The sequence below is a fragment of the Urocitellus parryii genome, chromosome X (assembly GCF_045843805.1).
Source record: "Urocitellus parryii isolate mUroPar1 chromosome X, mUroPar1.hap1, whole genome shotgun sequence".
Taxonomy (NCBI): Eukaryota; Metazoa; Chordata; class Mammalia; order Rodentia; family Sciuridae; genus Urocitellus; species Urocitellus parryii.
In genome coordinates this window covers 69,184,937-69,207,287 of record NC_135547.1, presented here as the reverse complement: position 1 = coordinate 69,207,287, position 22,351 = coordinate 69,184,937, and the positions used below count along the sequence as shown (strand labels likewise).

General features: G+C 36.2%; 1 protein-coding gene across 1 annotated transcript in view; it reads left to right on the top strand.

The window, feature by feature from the left end:
* Positions 1-7,107: 7,107 nt before the first annotated feature.
* Positions 7,108-22,351, top strand: part of LOC113199412 (vascular endothelial growth factor receptor kdr-like) — a 308,409-nt gene continuing 293,165 nt past the window's right edge. The window contains exons 1-2 of the mRNA XM_077793590.1: positions 7,108-7,248; positions 7,510-7,632. Coding sequence (XP_077649716.1) covers positions 7,569-7,632 — 64 coding nt within the window. The 5' untranslated portion in view covers positions 7,108-7,248; positions 7,510-7,568. The remainder of the gene's footprint in view (positions 7,249-7,509; positions 7,633-22,351) is intronic.

Here is a 22,351-nt window from a genome sequence, read left to right as displayed (position 1 = left end):
AAATTGTTTCTAATTTTTCCTTACGTTGTTTTTATTTGTTCATTGCTATTACAAACAATAGAACTAAGAACATTAGGTATTTGAGTTAATTAATTATGAGGACTGTTACTGAGTCACAGGGTATGTGATTGTTCAACTTTACAAGGTAACGTAAAAAGTACAAAGGGGTTGTACCCATTACTTCTCAAAGTTGATATGACACAAACTGAACTAATTAACTAATTACCGTCCAATGAAACAGCAAACAAACAAAATGCACCTGGCCAGATGTGCTTCTTAACACAGTTATTGGCACTGCTGCATATTTGTCCTCTTTATCTCTTGCTTGAAAATCTACAACTGGACCATTGCTTTTTCTGCTTTTAATTCTCCCCTTACCAGTTTATAATTAAAAAATACTATTTGATTGTCATTTCTTCAATTAAAGCTCTTCAAGAAATGTACATTAGCCTATTGGGGTCTGCAAATTCAAATATTCATGGGGACCAAGTAGGTGATAGAAATGAGCTAAAAAGAGTGTGAGAACTGGAGAATGTATGCCCTATAGAAAGTCAACGAAATTAATACTTTAAGAGAACATGATGCAGTCACAACAACAAGCATGTTTAAACCCCCAAACAACAACAGAAAATATGAAAATTTTTGGTTTTAACTGGTACTTCAAAGTTGACCTCCTTGTTTGAGACTAAACTCCCAGCCTATAATCCTGGAAAATTACAAAATGGTCCAAGGCTAAATTTTCTTGTTCGTCTCTTGTCACTCCCGTTATTCTAGGAATATAATGCTAACTTCTCTGTGTTCAGAATACTTTGAGATGTCTACACCTTTGAGCTTGAGTTTTCCAAGAATTCCTTTTGTGCTGCTTGGTTATCTGCTTATCTTTCCAATTTCATAAAATGAAACTTCCCCTCTGGAGCCTCCATTTAGCAGAATTAAGCCCTTCCTCTTCAGTAATGACTGCATCTTATCCTTACCATTAATTTATCTATACTATTTAATGAACTGTGTAGGTTGTGACACTATTTTATAGATTATGAATCAATTTAATAGACTGATGCTCAGCTTAAAACAAAAGGAAATAGCCAGGAACTTTGGTACATGTCTGTAATCCTAAATACTCAGGAAGCTGAGGCGGGAGTACTGAAAGTTCAAGGTCAACCTGAGCAACTTAGTGAAATCTTGCCTCAAAATAAAAAAATAAAAAAAAAGGATAAGGATATATCTCAGAGGTAAATTATCCCAGAGTTCAACCCCCAGTTCTGCAAAAATAAATAAATAAATAAATAAATAAATAACAAAATAATACTGGAAATATCATGGTACTTAGTACGTAGTAAACATTAAGTTTTATTTTATAAACTTCTGTTTCAATTATATATAAATGTATGTATGTATTGGGCCACAATATAAAATATATTTTTACTATACTTCATGCATTTACTGTACTTGAACAAATGTGGATTAGTGTATGAAATCCTTGCTTTTTAATATGACCATGTCCTCTAGTAGTCTGTGAATATTTTGAGAAACTGAATCATCGTGATTTTCTTTGTATTATAATAAATCCAAAGAATGGGGCCTGGAACATAGTAGGTGCTTTAAAGAGATTAAAAAATAACTATGGTTAAGTGGAAGAAAGATAAATAGAGGGAAGGGTGCAGGGGGTGGGGAAAGGGAAGGGGAAGGAAAGGTACTGGGGTCTGAATTAGAATAAGATATATTCCATGTTTGTATAATTATATCAAAATTGATTCTATGGTCATATATTACTAAAAAGGACAAATAAAATTTAAAAAGAAGTAGATTTATTATTGAATGAGTAAAATAAGAGTTAGAGAGAGAATATGCCATGGAAGTAACAGAGATAGTAATAAAGACAGACCCCTGGACTTTTTTAATGCCATGTGTTTTATTTTGTAGTGAAATTGGAATGTTATTTGGGTTCTGTTAGATGTTCTTTGGCTCACCTAAGCTCAACCTGCCTGAAACTGAGCTCAGTGAATGTTTTTACCATCAGTCATCTGCCACACTAGACACTTCAGAGTCATTCTTTACTATTTCTCTGAAGTATCTACCTGTCATTAGATACTTCTAATTTTTCACTAAGTTATGTGGATTCAGTCTTAAAAATGACTCTCTGATATGGCTTCTCTTAACCTAGATTGTTGCTTCAACCTCCTGAAGTATCATGTCTCCTTAGTCCCTGTATTCCACTGTGCCAAGAGTGAACAGCCTTAAAAAATTATTTTCCCTTTTTTGTTTGTTCTTTTGCTTTAAAATTTCCATTTTTGCCTAGTTTGGCTCCATCCTAATATGTTAGCTTCATTTCCATCCATTTTTCACTTCACACCTCATTTATACTTAGGTTTTTAAGGAAAAGCAATGTCCCAGCCCAACACAGAGACTCTCATATAATTTGTTTAGGGTGGGTTCTAGATATAAATACATTTTAAATCTCCCCAGGTGATTCCAATGAACAATATAGGGTTGAGAACCACTTGTTTATTTCCCAACTTCTGAAATTTCCTTGATATGTCGTGAAATTTAAGTTTCTTCGCCTTTGCATTCACTCTTCTCTTTACCTGATGAACTTTTCTTTACTGTTTAGTCTTCAAACCTTAGTTCAAAGACCATGTCCACTTTGAAACTTTCTCAGATGAAATGATCTGAAGGTTTGTGCATTTGTTATCATGCAAATGTTGAAACACAAGATGATAGTGTTGGCATTAGGGAGGGGATTAGATTCCACACTTATGAATGGAATTACTGCCCTTATATAAGAGGACCCAGAGAGTTGTGTTTCCTGACCACTATATGAGGTCACAGAGAGAAGGCACCATTTTTTGAGTGAGCAAATAGGTCATCAACAAACACTGAATATGCTGTTGATTTAATATTGGACTTAACAGCCTCCAGAAAGGGGACAATAAATTTTCAATTGGTTTACAATATTTAGTTATAGCAACCCAAATGCCTTAAAATGCCTGCTTCCTCAGGCAACACTTCATGAATCCCTCTACTTTAATATTATCATATTAAAAAAATATTTAGTTTATTTGCTTCCTTCTGATAGGGAACAGATAGACATGGGTAGTAGAAACATGAAGTTAAGGGAATGAATCTCCTAAACTGGGCTTACTGTGTTGACCCCCACATGATTTCTCTTTTCTTTGTTTATTTTAACTTAATTATATATATATATATATATATATATATATATATATATATATATATATATATATATGTAGTGCTGAGGATCAATCCTAGTACCTCACATGTCTAGACAAGAGCTGTACCACTGAGCCACAAACCCAACTCTGTTTTCTCTTTTCAAAACTGATTTACCTGTAACCCTGCCTGGCTTAATTTGACAAGATATGTTACATCCTCAGCAAACTACCTATTATCTACAAAAGAAATGAAGGTCTTAAATGCATATGATAAGAAGAAAACACGTTACCCTGAAGTGGGAGATTTTATGATTCTTACACAGACCAGATCCAGATTCCAGAACTCAGAAAGACAAAGATAATTCTTCCTAACCCTGTACTTGTATTTTTTTTTTGTACTGGGGATTGAATTTAGGGGTGCTTAACCACTAAGCCACATCCACAACCCTTTTTATTTTTTATTTATAGACAGGGTTTTACTACGTTGCTTACAGCCTCACTACATTGCTGAGGCTGGGTTTGAAACTGGGAGTCTCCTGCCTCAGCCGCCTCCTGAGCCATTAGTATTACAGGCATGCACTGCTGGGATTATAGACATGTGCTACCGTACCCAGCTGTAACCACATAATCTTTAAGAACAGGTTCTAATTAGAACTGGTTAGAATGGGCTAAAGTGACCTAGAGTTGTCATGGCAGTGGGGACTTGAATGTATCATGTTATCCTTCTGTCAGTCAAAAGTCAAGAGGTGGACCTGGATAGATGTCTCTAGAAATTTCTATGGGACCCCCCAAAAAACTGGATGGCAGTAGAGGCATGTTGTTTCTCTCTTCTCTGAGAGGAACCATTTCCCCCCTTGAGAGTGTCCCCTTTTTTTCTTTCTTATCCCTTCTAATAAATTCATGCCTGCTACTCTGAGTGACACATCTGAAATCTTTCTGGCATGATTGCAAGAAATCAGGGTCTTAAGGGGGAGTATCTGTACTGCCTCAGTTGTGCAGAAAGAACCAGACCTGTAATTTCAAAGAAGAATGTGCCACCCACCATATTGTCTTATCATGATACATTTATAAGGTTGTAGTAGTTTGGACATGGGTTCAGTAGCCAAACTTAAAACTTGCTTAAATAAGAAAGAAGTTGAATATATATCTTATATCTCTATATATCTCTAGGCCAGTGGTTATCAATCAGGGATGATTTAAGGTCACAAGTCAGGATGGGAGAAAGGGAGATGAGGGAATGAAGGGTGGAAGTTCTACTAACCTTTAGTGGTTAGAGGTCTGCAATGATAATGAATAGCTTACAATCCACAACAAATAAATATCCAACATAAATATCAATAAAGACACTGTTATGAAACCCTGCTTTAGCCATAAACAGTCCAGGACTAGTAGGGTGAATTTCCCCATACATTCATTGTTTCATCTTTTGGCTCTATCGTCTCTAGGGGTTTTCTCTCATCTGAATGATTCATCAGTACAGCTCAGCAGCCAGACAGAGAGGGAAAGAAAGGAAGGCAGACTTCTTTCTTTTATGGCATGACTTCATATTTGTATGCATCAGTGTTCACATCTGTTTGTCCTAAACTTGTTTACACAGCTCCCCAAGCTACATAAGGTACTGGGAAATGTAGTTTTATTCTGTGATGCTTGTGCCATGCTAAACCTTTATTATTGTGTAAGAAGGCAGAACAAATTCTGGACAACTAGCTTTACCTGCTACATGTCTATATCTTCTACTGTATGACATCTCCAGGGTAAACACTGTATCATGTTCATCTCTAGATCATTAGAGTAATAACTAGGACTAGTATTGGAAATTAGGAGTTGCTCAGGAAAGATTTTTTTAAATAAAGGGCTGTTACTCAAAATTAGAAGGGTCATTGGACAACTGAACACTGAGATTTTCAATTTAAAAATGGTTATTGTTACAGAAATACTTCACTATTTGCTTTCTTCTTGATGGCCAAGAGCTTAAAACAGTTCAACTGCATGAGTTTTATCATGATCTCTATGGCACCAACCTTCCAAATTTTCCCTACTTTGAGTGCCATCTTGAAATTCCTTTTTACAGTCATAGCCTAGGACATCTCTTGGGGTTAAAGACAAGGTTCTTCTTGGTCCTGGGATAGCTATTTGGATCTCCTAGAGATGTCATTTGGGCCTGTCATAGCTTTACATTTATTCTCATACCACATTTATTTATTCACTTTTTATGATCAATTATTTAATTTCTTTCTTTTAAAATATTTTAGTTGTTTATAGACCTTTATTTTATTTACTTATTTATATGTGGTGCTGAGAATTGAACCCAGTACCTCACATGTGGTAGGCAAGCTCTCTACTGCTGAGCTGCAATTACAACACCAATTATTTAATTTCTTATAATTCCACAAGTAAGACAGACATCTTGGGAGCTGGGGACAAGAAACTAGAGAGCAAAGGCAGCTAATTTAGCCTGGGCTTTTCTTATACCATCACAAAGTTTCCCTCAGAGGGGAAGAGATTGCTGGTGGGTTCTACTTTGCTTGTAGGTTTTCTCTAAGTTGAGCACATAATAAAAAGACTGCTCTCTTTGAAGTTCTTCCTAACTTTACCACCTACTTCTCAGCCAATCCCTTTGTGTCCACCACTTTCTAGTGTAACCACCAAAATGGAAATTCGTAAAATGGTTCCCAGTGAATTGATTACTGTCCAACTATTTCCTTTATGAGGGCCAATGATGGAAAGTGAAGCATGTTAAAATGAAAAAGACCCTGGTATCTAGGCTCTAGTCTTGAGAGTGAACATTGTGATCTTGGATATGTCATTTTCATTCTCTGTACTTTTGTTTCTACAGATGTGTACAAAGTGGAGGGTTAGATTGGAAATCCCTGGAAGGGCTTCTGATTTTATTACTCCCTTACATTAGTGAAGCATTTTTACATGCATAATCTAATGGTTTTGAATTAGGGGTCTGGCATCAAACATATCTGAGTATGCATCTGGGTCTCACCACTTCCTAGCTATATGATGTAGGGTCAGTTATTTATTCTTCCTCTGCTTTAGTTTCTATTGGACAGCAGCCTGTGGAAAAGGAATAAGGTGAGGGAAGTAGAATTCTGATCCTATCAATCTAACTGGGGTCAGTGGAGGTGTGAGGATGGGGGAGAGGACACTAAAGGGGTCCCCTAGATTTTCTTTCCAGTTTTCCTGGGAGGATAGGCAGAGGGCAATTCAATTACAGTGTCAGCTCGGGCTTAACCCTCTTTCCCCAGAAGGTTTTGTGGATATTTCACTCTACTTCTTTTTCCATATGTACCCCAAGTCTCTGCCTTCATGGAGAAAAGAGGCGAATGAAAAGTTAAGAAAAATATGGCTTCCACATTACAGCATTCACTCTGTGCCTCTGTATTAACCTAGGGAAAGGTGAATGACCACTATGAACCTCAGTTTCGTCCATTGTAACACAAGTTCTCTACTTAATTGTAGTTCCCACACCCATCTTCCTCACACTTCCTAGCACTCTAAAAATTTGTATTTCAGTAATTCAGCCTCCAAGCAACCTCAGCAGCGTCTGACTCTGAAGGCTGACGCCCACCTAGCTCCAGAACTCTCCTTTGTAGCATACTCTAGATGAAGTCTGTGTTTCTTGTCCTTCATGAAAGAAGCCCCCACACTCCTCGGGATCAGGCCCCACTTATCAGTCAAAGGAAAGTCATACTGGGGGAGGGTCTAGTGAGTTCTGCATAGGAGAGAAGGGAAACATCACCCCATGTCTTGCTCGCTCCCTAGCTCAGAGCAGCTTTCATATCTAGGGCCCTCACTCAATTCTGTACTCCCTCCCTGCTGGCTGCACTAGTCTCCTCTGACTTAACAGGAAGCCTTCCTTCCCCCAGGTTCCCCTCAGGCATGTCCCACCCCCCTTCCCTGTCTTGAGACAGGCTGTCTGAACTTCCTCCCTACGGACACTCTGTGCTGCCTTCTCTCAACTTTTTCCAGCAGAAAGTTGGGAGCTCCTCAGAGCTGAGCGGCACCTGTAGTGTTGCCATTTGCAGGGAGAGGCACCGGAGGACCCCAACCAGCTCACCCTCCATCAAAGGTTATCAGGGAACTGGGAGCCTGGGCGGAGGTAGGGGAAGGCAGAGAGAAAGAGTCCTTGTCTAGATTTCCTAGTCTGTGCTTAACTCAGAACAGCTGGGTATCTTTAGAGGCCCTTGGAGGGGTTCAGAGTTGTTGGGAAGAAACTAGCCAGGAACTGAAAATTCAGGTGTGGGGGAGAAGCAGTAGAGCCAGAGTTCAGAGGTGAGAAGTGAGAGGGCACACTCTTGATTGCCGCACCCTGCATTTTTCTCGGACCAAGGAAGGAGACAACATAGGAGGGAGCAAGAGCACCACTCTGCCCTCACTCAGCATTCTAGGATGCTTGTGAGGTGCCATGGTTCCCTGGCCTTCTGCTTCCTGCTTGTCCTGCTTGAAACTCCAGGTAAGTGACGTGGTGCCTTTCAGCTGCCTGGGCATCCATGTTTCCTGCTGGCTCTCCAACCCAAAAGCTCAACATAGAGAGATTAGGGGCACTGGAGAGAGAATGAAGAATCTTCACTGATCTGTGGCTTGCTAGGCAGACCTCCTAGCCCAGTTCTGCAGATAATTATGGCTGGAAGGTATCAAAGTCAGGGGTGAAAGAGTGAAGCAAAGCATCCAGAGTGGGCAACTGAGTGTCCCTGGAGTGAGCGTGGCCAGGTTTGTACCCAAATTTTCCACATGGAATGTTTGGTAGTTGTTAGCTTGCTTCCTTCTCAGAGAATACACACTGTGTGAGACATCAAAACAAAAATTTTTCTCTGATGAGGATTTCTTCTTTTTTTTTCCCAAGCTACTAAGCTTTACCTTTCCCTTTTATATTCTGGCCTTAACTCCAAAGCCAAGAATGACCTTTCCACAGAGCTTCTAGGTTGTGTCCAAACTATATGCCTAAAAGTTTAGAAAACAGAATAATTAAAAGTAAAAAGACATATGTGCACTCTTGCATTGACTTTTGGAAAGTGTAACTAGGAAAAGAAAGGGGAAAAGAAGATAGTCTGAATTGTCAAGATTTTTTGGATAGTTATTTTAGATGTGTTGCTGTTTACAACTGTCAAGGGCATTCTGCTCCCAATGTGTTTTAAATTATACTAAAAACCTTAGAAAAAGAAAAGCAAAGCCCTTAGTAAAAGCAGGCACTAGCTTTTGATTCAGTCATTGTCCTCTTCTCTGTAAAGGAGAGGCAAGGGAATCCACCCTCCAGAATGTGGTATCTGTCATACCATTCCCAGCCATGGGTATGCTCAAAGCTCCTCAGGGTCAAATACTTAAAGGTACCAGCAGGGATGTACGGGATATAATACTCTTTCTGTCCCTGCCTTTGCTGAAGGTTGGAGATGGCTTGCTGTGCTGCCTTTATAGTTCTCCAGACAGACAAGGCATTCAGAAAAATCTCAGATCCAAGCTTTCCATCTATATGCTCTCAGCCAGTTCCTGCAATGGGATAGACTAGTCAGTGGGCAGAAGTAGACATAACTGGAAAATGTGGATAGCTTATCTTTTATTTCCTACTTGCATTTTCCTTCAGCACTGAGTTTTCTTTTGTTGGAGTTTCATTGCTTTCTCTCACCCTTTATAGCCTTACATCAGGAGTCAGAATCTGGTATTGTCAGTATGTGTCCTTGATTATTTCAACTCTTTGAACATCTAAAGATTCTTTAAGGTAATTAATTACAACATAATGGTAAGTGATAATATATGTTAGCTATTCAACAAAACTTTTTATCTTGTAGAAAGGGAAGAGTAGTGGTTGTTTGAAAAACTGGTCTTTCCTTTTAGCTGTGCTGCAAATTCACTGTGTGTCTTCTGTTCTCTAGGCCTTGGTTTTTAATTAGAAAAACAGAGGTGCATACTTTTATTTGGCTTCCATCTTCATTGTCAGGAGAACAAAGAGCAAACAAAGTAAAGTAAATATTGGTAGGAAATAGATAAAATGTTCAGTGTTTTAAAGAGGGAAAGAGAAAATTTTTCTGCCAGAATTGGGTAAAAATTTCCCAGCTAAAAGAATGGTTTCCCTGGGTACTAAGGAAACTTATGGGTAAAACTTTAGAACCTATGAAAACAGTTCCTAGGGATGCCACACATCTAGAGAGGGTAATTGTAGTTTTATCTTTGAAAAAGAAGGAAAAAATACCTGTGTTCTTGATGTTGATGGCTCTCCTCTGGAATAAAATGTAGACACATTGATTTTGAAAGCTTTTAGAGGAGGAATCCATAATCATTAGAACTTGTTTTGGTTTCCTGTGGATAGGACTTGTCATAATAGCTCAGTTTCTTTTAAAAATGTGATTTATATTGTCTAAACAAAAGGGAATGCTGGAAACAGATTTTTGGGGCTGCTGAAGACATTGGGTAGTTAATTTTCCTATCTTTCTGGGAAGGATGGAGAAATTTGGATATTGGATTTAGGAGAATTTGCAAATGTTTTGAATGATGTCTGATTAGAGGTTACACAAACCATAGAATTGTCTGATTAGAGGGTACACAAGCCATAAGATTTTAAAATAGAGTGTCTCGAGGACAACATCTAAAGAAGAAAAATACAGTTGATTTTGGCCTCATCCTCTTCCATATTTTTATGCTACATATGAGAATTATATCAATTATACTAATAAGCAAATATTCAAATTAAAAGTAGAAAGGAAATAGAGTCAGTTACATAATTAGGACACAAAAGAGCAATATGAATTTTAATAAGCTCAAATGTAAACACTTAACTTTGGGAACACCCTCTCCAAAAAAAATACAAAGGGTAAATTATTCTTTAAAGACAGAATGAGGAAGACATGGCTTATAGACATGGGGGTTTGAAAAGTTATTTTGGGGGGTTTATTTTGAATTTATATCATTGTTTGTGCTGAATTTATAGGCAGGTAACACATTTATAGTTTAGATTAACTGAATAGTGTCTGAACTATTAGTTGCACTTTTTTCTTCATTGGTCAGCCTATCTTGTTATACTGTAGCCTGACTTGGGCCTCACATTTTCTGTGGGACACTGACAGACTACAGTATTTAAAGAAGAGATTAAACAGGATGGAGAGTATTCTTGGTATGTTGTTTTATAAGGAACAAAGGATATTCATATATTTAGCTAGAAAAAAATGTTCAAGGAGATGAATTGTAAAGGGAGTTTGAAATTTGTCTACAAAAACCTAAAGGTTTTTTTTTACATGCAAGAATATTCTGACCATTTTGGCTGCACCAAATTAAATGGGCTGACTTGGAGATCACTGGGATTGTTCAGAAAGAGCACAAATTTCACAGTGCACAAAGTTCCTATATCTTCCCTGTGATAATCCTCAGGATATTTAAATATATCTCATTACTGTAGACTAATCTATCCTAGGCCCTTCAATTCTTCTCATATAACGTGATTCTGAATAATTTCTCTGTAATAATCATCTTTTCTTGATATAATTCTATTTAATTATGGCTCACTGAAATTTAGAGGACAAGAGACCTCATTCAAGAAAAAAATCTTATATTCTTATTGTCTGGTCAAACTATGAGTCAATATTAGGTTCTTTAACTATGATGGGGAAGAGTAAAGGTGGAAGCTATTGTGGGAGCACAGATCCAGGAGAAGATCAGTGTGATATCAAATAGATTTTATATTAGCAAGGATTCTATGATTCTATAAAGTATCAACTGCTCAATATACATAGAGTTTACTAAGGATTGAGGGAAGAAAAGAAGTTAATAAATAAAATTATCAGGGATCAGTTCAGAACAATTTGTGGAGCAAAAACTTGTGGAGCCTATAGACATTATGTACCATCAAGTATGACCCTGTACCAATTTAAAAGGCCAAGACAAAAGTTAGCTGGTTCTCAAAGGTAAGTGCTTTTCTCAGGATGATAGGAAGAAACATCTGATTTATGGTGGTTTGATAAAGGTTTCTAATTGGAAACTTTCAAAAAATCACTTTTCTTTACTGAAACGAAGGAGCTTCTTACTAGAATGGGAAAATGATGTAATCTTCAACATTCAGCTGAAATTAAGTTATTGAACTTCCTGCCTTTCTGTCAAGTTTACAAAAGGAAAGAATGCTGAATCTCTTCAGGGAATGCAAAGTGGGGGCAGGGGCTTGGTGAACTGAAAGGTGTAGGGATTCAAGGTTCATTACATATTCCTTGTTTTTGGTGGCCCCAGACTTTCCATTTTGAAGTCTTTTTCCAACTTTGTAGATGTTCCCTCAATTTCTACTGGATTTCCTACTGTTCTTCTGCCTCTCTGTAACATGAATATATGCATTTGGCCTGAGGCATACAGCAACCATCCACAAATTTAAATTGAAATCCACTTTGGTAGATTGAGCCTGGTGGTTTTGTTACCAGGTTAAAATGTTAAATTGTGTATTGCTGAACTCTAGGATTTCAGAGAGAACATAAGAGAAGTCCAGTGAGTTAGGATTATATGTCTATACCTGCATTTCCTTTGTCTTTCAATCAGATTTATTTTGCTCTTTTCAATTATACATATTAAATTTTGAGAAGTTCATCTGAAATGATGATCAAAGGTCTAAAATGAAAAAGAAAATACTGGATGATCTCAAGGACTTTTTCCATTTCTAAGAGTCCCTAAGTCTCAAACGTTATTCCCAGGGAAGTTGGGATATCCAAGGAGCAGGAAACCTTATGTTATTAATTCTGCCATTGCCTTTTTAAAAAATATTTTTAGTTGTTGATGGGCCCTTATTTTATTTATTTATATTTGGTCCTGAGAATTGAACTCAGTGCCTCACACATGCTAGGCAAGCACTCCACAACTGAGCCCCAACCCCAGCCCCTGCCATTGCCTTTTGTACGTGATTAATGTAGTATATTTGAGGGCACCTTCCCTTCAAATAGTAAGGTTTCAATTTATTGGCTTGGTGCCATCAAAGTTCTCGTAGCAATCTAAGAGCCAAACATTTATTCTGGGATACTAGAATTAAATAATTTGGATTTATTTTTCTATTGGCCCACTAGTAGTATCATATAATCAGAGAGAGACAAAGCTGCAAGGTGACCCTTAGAGTAACCATACATCCCTGTTTCCTCAGACTGTTGTCACAGCATGAATGTTAGTAATGTCTCAGTTTGGATGATAAATTATATTGTCACTTTACTTCCAATATTGTTAGCCCCAAATCCTTGAGTTACAGAAAGGAAACAGAGGCCTAGAGAGGGAAAGGGATTTACCCATATGGCATCTCTGGAAATCTGGCTTGAATCACACACCTGATTCTTAGTATGATTGGCATTGATCCAATAAAATGAATGTTTACTTTTAATTTGTTTTAAAGAGCTGTTTAATTTGTTTTAAGAAACTCATGCCTCCAGTTCCCTTTGCATATCCCTCAAACCCAGTATAAAAATGTGTTTTCTTTCTGTGTTTTTTTCTTCATATTATCAGAACATTGTGAAACAATGAGCTCTAGGTTTTCTATTTTTAGAATTCCTTAAGTAATTAAACAGGGGAAGAATTTCTTGGTTCTGGTTTTAATGATGAGTCTGGCTATCAAACAGCTCTCCCCCCCCTTCTCTCTTTGTGGAACCCAGACCCTATTCTGGAGAGATTCCATATATAGCCTTGTAGAATACTTAGACTCTCCTTTGCTAGATGCAAGAGATGCTGAAAAGCATTTAAAACATAATTTCATTATCTTACTCCTCCATCATCATCTAGCCAAGTGGTTGCCTAATTTATGCTTTTACATCATTAGCTTAGGAAATAGCTCATTCCATTGCAGGAAAGCAGTATTAGAAACTTCTTCTTTACATGGATTTTATGTCTTATTTTCCAGTTGCTACTATCCACTATTCCAATGTATGAATCCCCACCATGAGTCATGCAGAATCTAATTGGTTTCATTCCCCCGATAGTATTCTTCCATAGATCTGAATATGGAAGGAAGTTAACATTTCTTAAGTGTCTGCTATATGCTGGACATATTTTATTTTATTACTTTAATCCCCACAATTCTATGAAGGAGGTATTATTATCTGTATCATCATATCAGGAAACTGAGACACAAAAGGGCTACATGGCTTGCCCCAAACAGGCAACTTCTAAGTGGCAGAGAAGTAATATGAATGGAAGCAACCAAGCTCTAGAACACATATCCTAACCATGGTCCATGGTTACCTTGCTATGCTCCCCTACTTTGTTTTACTTTTTTCCTGTTAATGTGCGATTAAGTTTGAAACTCAATTGGATCTCATTCCCTCCACCACAGATAATTAGCAATGAAGCCTTTTGCAGGTGAATGAGATTTTCAAAGCCAGGGCTGAAAATCTGCTGCAGTAGAAAAAGGGAGGGGTGAGCAGGATGGAGAAGATCTTATCTCTGGGAGGCAAACTTGTGGTTCTTTGTTATTCCCTTGGCTCTTTCCAATCTCAGGACTGCCACTGGTCATAGACATTTCCAAACTTGGCCCCAGTCTGGCTGCCATCTCCGGATAAGGAGGAAATTTATGGATGTTAAATCTATTTTCAGATCCTACTCACTTTAGCTTTGCTTCTCTAGATAGGTTTCCTTAGGTCTTCCTGTGTTCTTTTGTAACTGTGGGAAAGACACTGACAAGGAAGTAAATGGGAATGTTTGCTCAGGTTCAGGAATTGTTTGGTTAAAAAAAGGTCAAGGTATTGTGACCTACAAATACCTAGCCAATTTTCTCTCATTGTCTCATCCCCAGTGCTTCTCAGTTTTATTTTCTTTCCATTATTCTTTCCCTCTTTGCAAAATCTTCCATTCTTCCTTTATCCCGATGGCATTGATGGCACAAATAGCACGGTTTTGGGAATTAGATGACCTAATTCTGGACTTACCCTTGCCATGAAAGTGTGTATTTCTCTCTTGGAGTGCCAGTATCATCATCTGTAGAATGGGAGAGTTTGACTAGAGATCATCTTTGAAGTACCATGCTGCTTTGAAGCACTGAGTTCTGCTCTACTTCATTGCCCCTCATCTGTTTCTTTGACTGTCCCCTTACTCTTTATTCTCTTTCTTTCCTCTGATTATATAACATTTTAATAAGAAAATATCACTTATGTTTGAATTGTAACTGGACTTATCCAGAGTCCATGGGTGGAGACAATTTTAAACACTAGTTGAACACAGCAGCATTTTAAGTGTTTCCCTAAAAACTTATCCCCATGGTCAGATTCAGTGAAAGAAAACCATATACAACTCACAGATACTGTTAAGAATTGTTGTCTTACTATCCTCTGAGTGTGCATATGTATAATTATATAGATATCATATAAATAAATGGGATAACTTATATATAGTCTTTGAAGAAATAGTATGTGTTATTGGAAATGTATTAAATCTGCCATAGTAAACATTTCCTGGGCAAGGTTTAGAATGTCTATGAGTGGTTAGTCAGTTTTCTTTTTTTTCTTTTTTGGTACTGGGGATTGAATCCAAGAGCACTTAACCACTTAGCCACATCCCTAGCCCTATTTAAATATATTTTATTTAGAGACAGGGTCTCACTAAGTTGCTTAGGGCCTTTCTAAGTTGCTGAGGCTAGCTTTGAACTCAGGATCCTCCTGCCTCAGCCTCCTGAGCCACTTTGATTACATGCAGGGGCCCCTGCCCCTGGCTTGGTAGTTTTTCATTGCTATGACATTTTATATGTCATATAAAATGAAACTTTATACATACAAAATTTATGTATTTTATACATACAAAATATGAAATTTTCATTGCTATGACAGAATACTTGAGAAAATAAACTTAAAAGATTAAAGATTTATGGGGCTGTGGTTGTGGCTCAGTGGCAGAGCACTTGCCTAGCATGTGTGAGGCACTGGGTTCAATCCTCAGCACAAACATAAAAATAAATTAATAAAATAAAGGTATAAAAAGATGAAAGATTTATTTTGAATCATAGTTGCAGAGGTTTCAGTCCAAGGTCAGCTGGCTTCATTGGTTTGAGCCTGAGACAAGGCAGAATATCACTGTAGTGAGAGTGTAGCAGAGCAGGCTGTCACCTCATGGCAGCAAGGAAACTGAGAGAGGGAGAGGGAGAGGAGAATTGGTGGAGAGAGAGAGAGAGAGAGAGAGAGAGAGAGAGAGAGAGAGAGAGACAGAGAGAGAGAAAGGAAGAGAGGAGAGGAGAGGAGAGATGGGGAATATTCCATATCCAAACTATAATAATTAGGAAGTAGTCAGGGATTATTTAAGAAGCTTAGATTTTATATACAGAATAGATGTGTTTTGGGCCAAAATAATTGTGATATTTTATTTTATTATGGACAAAATGACCTTTAGCATCAGGTATGCTAGATTATAAGAATGTAGAATAGGTAAAAATGAAAAGTGGGATCATGTAAGTAAATATAATATATTTAAAACATGTCCGGAAAATGGAAATTTTTCTTCAGTACAAAATTGTTGGACATATTAATTAGAAATAGACACAACAATATGTGGAACTTTTTCCAGATATGCTGAAGTTGAGTTTATTTTTATTCACATTGTCCTAAAGACTATAACTATAATGATGAAATTAATGATAATTGCAAGTGATAATATAATGCATCTGTTTGTATCATCTTTACTCTTCAAAAATTCAAGTTTACCATAGAAGATAAGGAGAATTTAGATATTGGACTCCTTAAACTATAGGCTAGAACAATGGACAATCAAAACTGTCATTTAAAAAAAATTAAACTCAATTTTACCTGGAATAAATGTACATTAAATAAAACATACCTATATTCATGTTACAGTTTGATAAATGTTGACAAATGTACATGCCATGTAGCTGCCACCACAATCAAGATATAAAAGATTTTCACTATCTAGAAAGTTTCCTGTGACTCTTTAAAGTCAATTCTCTCTACTACCCCCAGGCATATGCAGCCAGTTATCAACTTTCTGACTCTATAGTTTAGTTTTGCCTGTTTAAGTTTCATATTAATGGAATAATACACTCTATATTTTGTCTCTGGCTCTTTTCACCCAGCAGTATTTTGAGATATATCCATATTGTTGCTTGTATTTTATTTATTTGTTTTTTATGAGTAGTAGTATAATCTGTGGATATTCCATGGTATGTTTATCTATTTCCTGTTGATAAGCATTTTAGTTGAGAATAAATTTACCATCAACATTTGCATGTGGATGTTTGTTGATATTTTTTTTTTTCTTGAATAGGTACATGGGAATGAATTGCTGCTAACTAGGTTGCATGTTTTACTTATTTATGAGTTTATTTAAACACCTAATTATATACTTTAGTAACCAATATAGAAAAATCAAATAGTATTCAGTAATTCATAGTATTTACATAACATTATTTTAGAATATTATAAAAAATGAAGCAATTCCCGGTTTTCACTAAGGACATTGGCTGACATTTTACTTTCAAAATGTTACATTCTGTTTTTGAAATTTAAATCAGTTACAAAAATTTGAAATATTGTGATCAAAGCTGCTCTTTCAATGTTTTAAACTCAAATATATATTAACTAATAAAGAAAATTATATATGTGTATGAAGTATGATGTGATATTTTCATCTGTATACATTGCTTAATATTTAAATCAGGTTAAATGTTTCTATCTCCACAAATGTTTACTTATTTCTTTATAGTGAAAACATCTGATATACTTTCTCTTAGTTTTTTTAAATATGCAGTACATCATTGATATTCATAATCACTTTACTGTGAAAGAGCACACTAAAATTTCTTACACCTAGCTAACTATAATTTAATACTATTGATTAAATTGTCTCCATCCCTTGTTTCTCCACACTCTCTCCAGCCTCTAGCAACTGATATTCTACTCTCAACTTCTATAAGATAAACTTTTAAATTCCTTATGTGAGTGAGCATGCAGTACTTGCCTTACTGTATTTGGTTTCTTTCACTGAATATAATTATACCCAGTTCCATCTGTGATGTCACAAATGGCAACATTTCATTCTTTCTATGGGTGAATGAAATTATATTGTGTATAAGCACCACATTTTCTTTATCTATTCATCAGCATATGATTGCTTCCTTTCTTGGATATTGTGAATAGTGCTGCAGATGTGTGGGAACACAGATGTCTCTGACATATTGATTTAATTTCCTTCAGATATATATCCATTAGTGGGATTTCTGGATCATATGCTACCATTTTATAATCTGACCAGCAAGCGAATGAAAGTTCCAGTTGTTCAAATGTCCTCAGCAATACTTTTTGTTGTGTTTGTAATTTTAAAATTCTGGTGGATTTGTGGTGGTACTTCACAACAGTTTTTATTTGAATTTCTCTGATAATGAGGTTTATTTTTCATGTTCTCATTTGCCTTTTACTACCTTCTATTTGTAAGGCAGTAAATATAATATTTTTCCATATTTGATTGAGTTGATTATCTTATTGAGTTGTAAGAACTTTTTTCTATATTATGGATATAATTTCTTTGTTAATATATGTATTATTAATATCGATCCTACTCTATGACTTGCTTTTATAGCTTGGTAATATTGTCTTTTGACAAACAGTCTTTATTTAACAATGTTTTCATTCATATTTCATGCTTTTTATTTACTAAGAAATTTTTATGACCCACAATCATGAATATTTTGATGTTTTTCACTTTTTACCCTTATATTTGGGGTTATGCTTATTTTTAGTTAATTTAATTATCTCCATTAATTTGAGGATTGATGATTATTTATTTTGCCTATGGATATTTAATTATTTCAGCAGTATTTTGAAAAGACTGTCCTCTCTAATGAATTTTCTTGACATTTGGCATCTTTGAAAATCAATTGACCATATACTTGTGGGTCTATTTCTGGAATCTCTGTTCTCTTCCATTGGTTTATAATACCAGACTGCCTTGACTTAATAACTCTTGAAATCATTTAGTATAAATATTTCAACTTTGTTTTTGTTTTATAAGGTTGTTTTGCATATTCTAGGATTGTTACATTCCTGGGGCTCATATAATTTATTTCCTTTCTTTGGGATTATTGCCCTGTACTCTCTTTTACCTAATGTCTCTAAAAGTAGCTTTATAGCTTTTCTCTAGCTTTCTGGCTCTTCATAGTGGAGGGTCTATTCCTATAGTAATTAATCCTCTGTAAGTATATGTTGAAGTAATAACTGTCTTCTTAGAATCAGAGAAATATAGAAAAAACATTCCCTAGATAATAAAAGGAATGACTCTATTAAGATTTTTTTTAAAGAGAGAGTGAGAGAGGAGAGAGGAGAGAGAGAGAGAGAGAGAGAGAGAGAGAGAGAGAGAGAGAGAGAGAGAATTTTTAATATTTATATTTTAGTTCTCGGTGAACACAACATCTTTGTTGGTATGTGGTGCTGAGGATCAAACCGGGGCCGCATGCATGCCAGGTGAGCGCGCTACCGCTTGAGCCACATCCCCAGCCCCTCTATTAAGATTTTTACCAGCCAAACCATAATGCCTGGAACAAAGTATATTCTTAATAAAGAAGCTAATTCAATATATATATAATCACTCAGACTTCTTCCACAGATGGAGCAATTTGTGGCTTAAAGTGAGGAATCAATTTGTTCAATGTTACTGTTTACTATTACTGTTACTGTTACTGGTTACAGTTACTGGTAAAGTTGGAATTGGAAGAACCTAGGCCCCTTGACTTAATTCTTTCTACTAGATGGATATTATATAAATAACTGTGCAATTAAATCATTATATATTTTATTGAAAATTATGTACCTGTAAATCAGGTTATTATAGCTGCAAATGGATCCATTTTATTTCTGTACACATAATTAATAAACTTGCATCTTCTGAATATGCATTGTATACAAGTCCCTATACTTTATGTGCAGTGTTTTTTTTTTTTAAAGAATGTCATACATGTTCTTTCCCTCACAGATTTTATAATTTGGTTTCTAGTAAGATAAATTAGAATAATAGATATGAAATATTTATCTTTCCTTATATGCTACATTGTTCAATTTTCAGAAGACTTCTGTGACATAAGAATTATGCTGATTTTATAGAGGACATCAAAGCCTAGAGAAAATCCAAAGCCTCTTCCACAATAATATGTGAATAACTGTCTAGTCTCAGAGGTGGTTAAGGAGGAGGTGGCATTTTAGGCAGTGTTCTTACTAATCAGAGAGTCTATCTTATTGAGTTGTAATATTTTGTGTTTTAAATCAAGTGTATGCTCAGCATGGGGTCAGGATATCTATCTCTCATTAAATTAATTCTTATAGATCCTATACTTTTTAGCTCCCCATCCTTTGGAAATACAAAAGGAATTTGATTTAGGTTTGATTCTTTTTCCCACTTGCCCCTCCTGGATATACTTGAAGAGCTGGAAAGCTTTTGACAAATGCTGCCTTTAGTAGCCATATCTCAGGCTTGGTATAGACAAAGGTTACATGCCTGTGGCTAAGAAAATCATGTTTTAATTTTAAATTAGTTTGATCACAGAAAGCCATAGGTGAACCATGGAATTGCTTTGTCACTGTCATTTTGGCTCAGGACCATGTCCTTCCCACAGTTGCCAATCTCCAGGACTATTAGTCTTTCCTTCTGTGGTGAGTAGACTCACCCAGTTATAATAAGATGCTGGAAAAAAGCCACGTGTTTCAAACTGGAATGTACACAACAGAGAAATGGTCCCTCTTGTTCTAGACAAGAGGAGTATGAGTTGTTTGCTTCTTCTGCTATTAAACCCAGAAATTTTAGTTTAGTGTAAATTGTGAAAATATCTTGTGAATTATTTCAAATGTGATTTAATAAAAAGTGAGTCAAATGCTAAGCCAATCACCTTTTTAAAAATATCCACACACTTGTCTACAAAAGCAATTTTCATAACCTAGCTTATCATAATTATAAGTATTATTTTACAATTCTTTCTCCACTGTGAGTCACTGGGGATAAAGGAATTCAGGTAGCTCACTCTTATATATGGGCCATATATTTTCAGTTGATTGTCTCTAAGGTTTTGTTGAGCTGGCCATTTTTTTTTTTTGAGAGAGAGAGAGAGAGAGAGAGAGAGAGAGAGAGAGAGAGAGAGAGAGAGAATTTTAATTTTTAGTTTTTGGTGGACACAACATCTTTGTTTGTATGTGGTGCTGAGGATCGAACCCGGGCCACACGCATGCCAGGCAAGCACACTACCTCTTGAGCTACATCCCCAGCCCTAGCTGGCCATTCTTGACAATATCTGAATATTTGTTTCACCATGAAGTCCTACTTTGAATTTCAAACATGGTCCTTTAGTTTATTGGTTTTTTTTGAACACAGGCCCAAGTGGTGGATTGGGGGGCTGGAAATTTTGGGATGCTGTGGGGCTGCATATGGGTAAATGGGAGGACATGGGAATGTAAGGTAGTGTGCTATCTCTTGTGAGAACAAAGCAAACAACTTTGATTTGAGCTCTTGTCCATATAATTTAGTAGGGTCCTGGAATTAGAAGTCAGTAAACGAGGGCATCTATTTCAACGTTTTATGACAAGGCAGAGATCTGGAAGCCCAGGGTCCAATTAGCATGAGGTTGTTAATTAAAGCACATAACATAATCACTTCATCATTTCTGGATTTTAATATATATATATATTGGTTTGGGAAGAATGAGGAGATGAGAAAACCTGTTCACATTTATCGTTCTGACTGGATCTTTATAATTTCTGTAGACAGAGCTTTTTCTCCAGTTTTGTGTAGGGTATAAAGGCAATTTCTATCCTTGCACCACTAGTATTCTGAAATTTGATGTGCAGGCAGCATTCTGGAACTAATTTAGTACAGTGGAACACAAAGTGGCCTGAGAGTTAGGATACTGTTTTCTAGGTATGACTGTTTTCATTTGTTTTTATTTCAGAGCCTAGAGAAAGGAAGTAAGTTATTTTGCCCACATTTATATTCTAGTATTAAGAAGGAAGACTTGGCTGTTTTCAAGCTTGGACAGAATATGATTCTGTCATGGGAGAAGAGGTAACTCCAGGGAAAGTGTTCCAAGGAGTTCCCAGGGAGAGGCTGGGTAGAATTCGACTCAGGAAAAGTAGAAAACAATTTCAACACATCAGTAAAGGCACAGAAATTTATTCAGGAAAGCAAGGAATATGCATTCAGGGAAGAATGTAGGTCATCTTAAGAGGGACAGATGAATTTTGGGGGTTCTTGACTCCTTTAAAGTAAATGGTGAGGAACAGATATGAGAGTTTGCAGGGATGAAGTGAATCTGCTGATCTCAAGATGGTTTATGGTCATTCTCAGGATCTTTAGGCTAATGTGGTCTCTATTATCTAACTGGTAGATAATACTGGAAAGTCCTCTAAATTAAAGCTGTCTTAATATGTTGTGTCTCTTATAATTTATTTATTTGTGGGCTAATTAACAGTGTACAAGGGGATTTAAAGATTTTCCAGAAATTTGGGAATGGCAGTCCTGGAAGAGAGCCTGGTTTTGGGATAGAGCCTGGCTTAGGGAGTAACAGATCTGGAAAAGTTTACAGAACTTCTGAATTAAATTTTTAATTTTTTTCTTGTCCTTCTTTTGTGTCTCCTTTCTACCTAATTTCTCTGATCCTACCTCAATTCTGGCATTCTAAGAAGTGAGATGAATTACATTGAGGTTTATCATTGCTTTGGAACCCATCATTCTCATGTTTTTGAGAAGTGTTGCTTCCTTTGATCCCATAATACAGGGCTAACTGGACTATTGCTTTCCTTTTTAACTCAATATCAGTAATAGTCAAAGAGCATGAATTTGTAGGTCCTGGAGATCTGGGGACCTGGTGGTTGGCTTAAAATGCTTTTAATTTTTTTTCTATCAAAGTATAACATGTACAGAAAAGCATACACAGAGATCATAAAGTATTCAACTTGATATGTTTTCAAAAATTAAACACACCTTTATAACCAGCACCTATATCAAGAAACAACATTATCAGCATCCCAGGAATGGCCCTTCTATACTCCATCAACATAATTCTCCCAAATATAACTATTCACCTTTCTTCTAATAACATGGAATAATTTCATTTTTGTATTTTACATAAATTGAATGATAACCAATATATATCTTTAGTGTCTTTCTTCTTGGCAGTGAATCCAAATTGTCATGGACAGTTGCAGTTCTTTACTTCTTATTGCTATGTAGTGTTCCAATGTATTTAAAAACCAAAACTT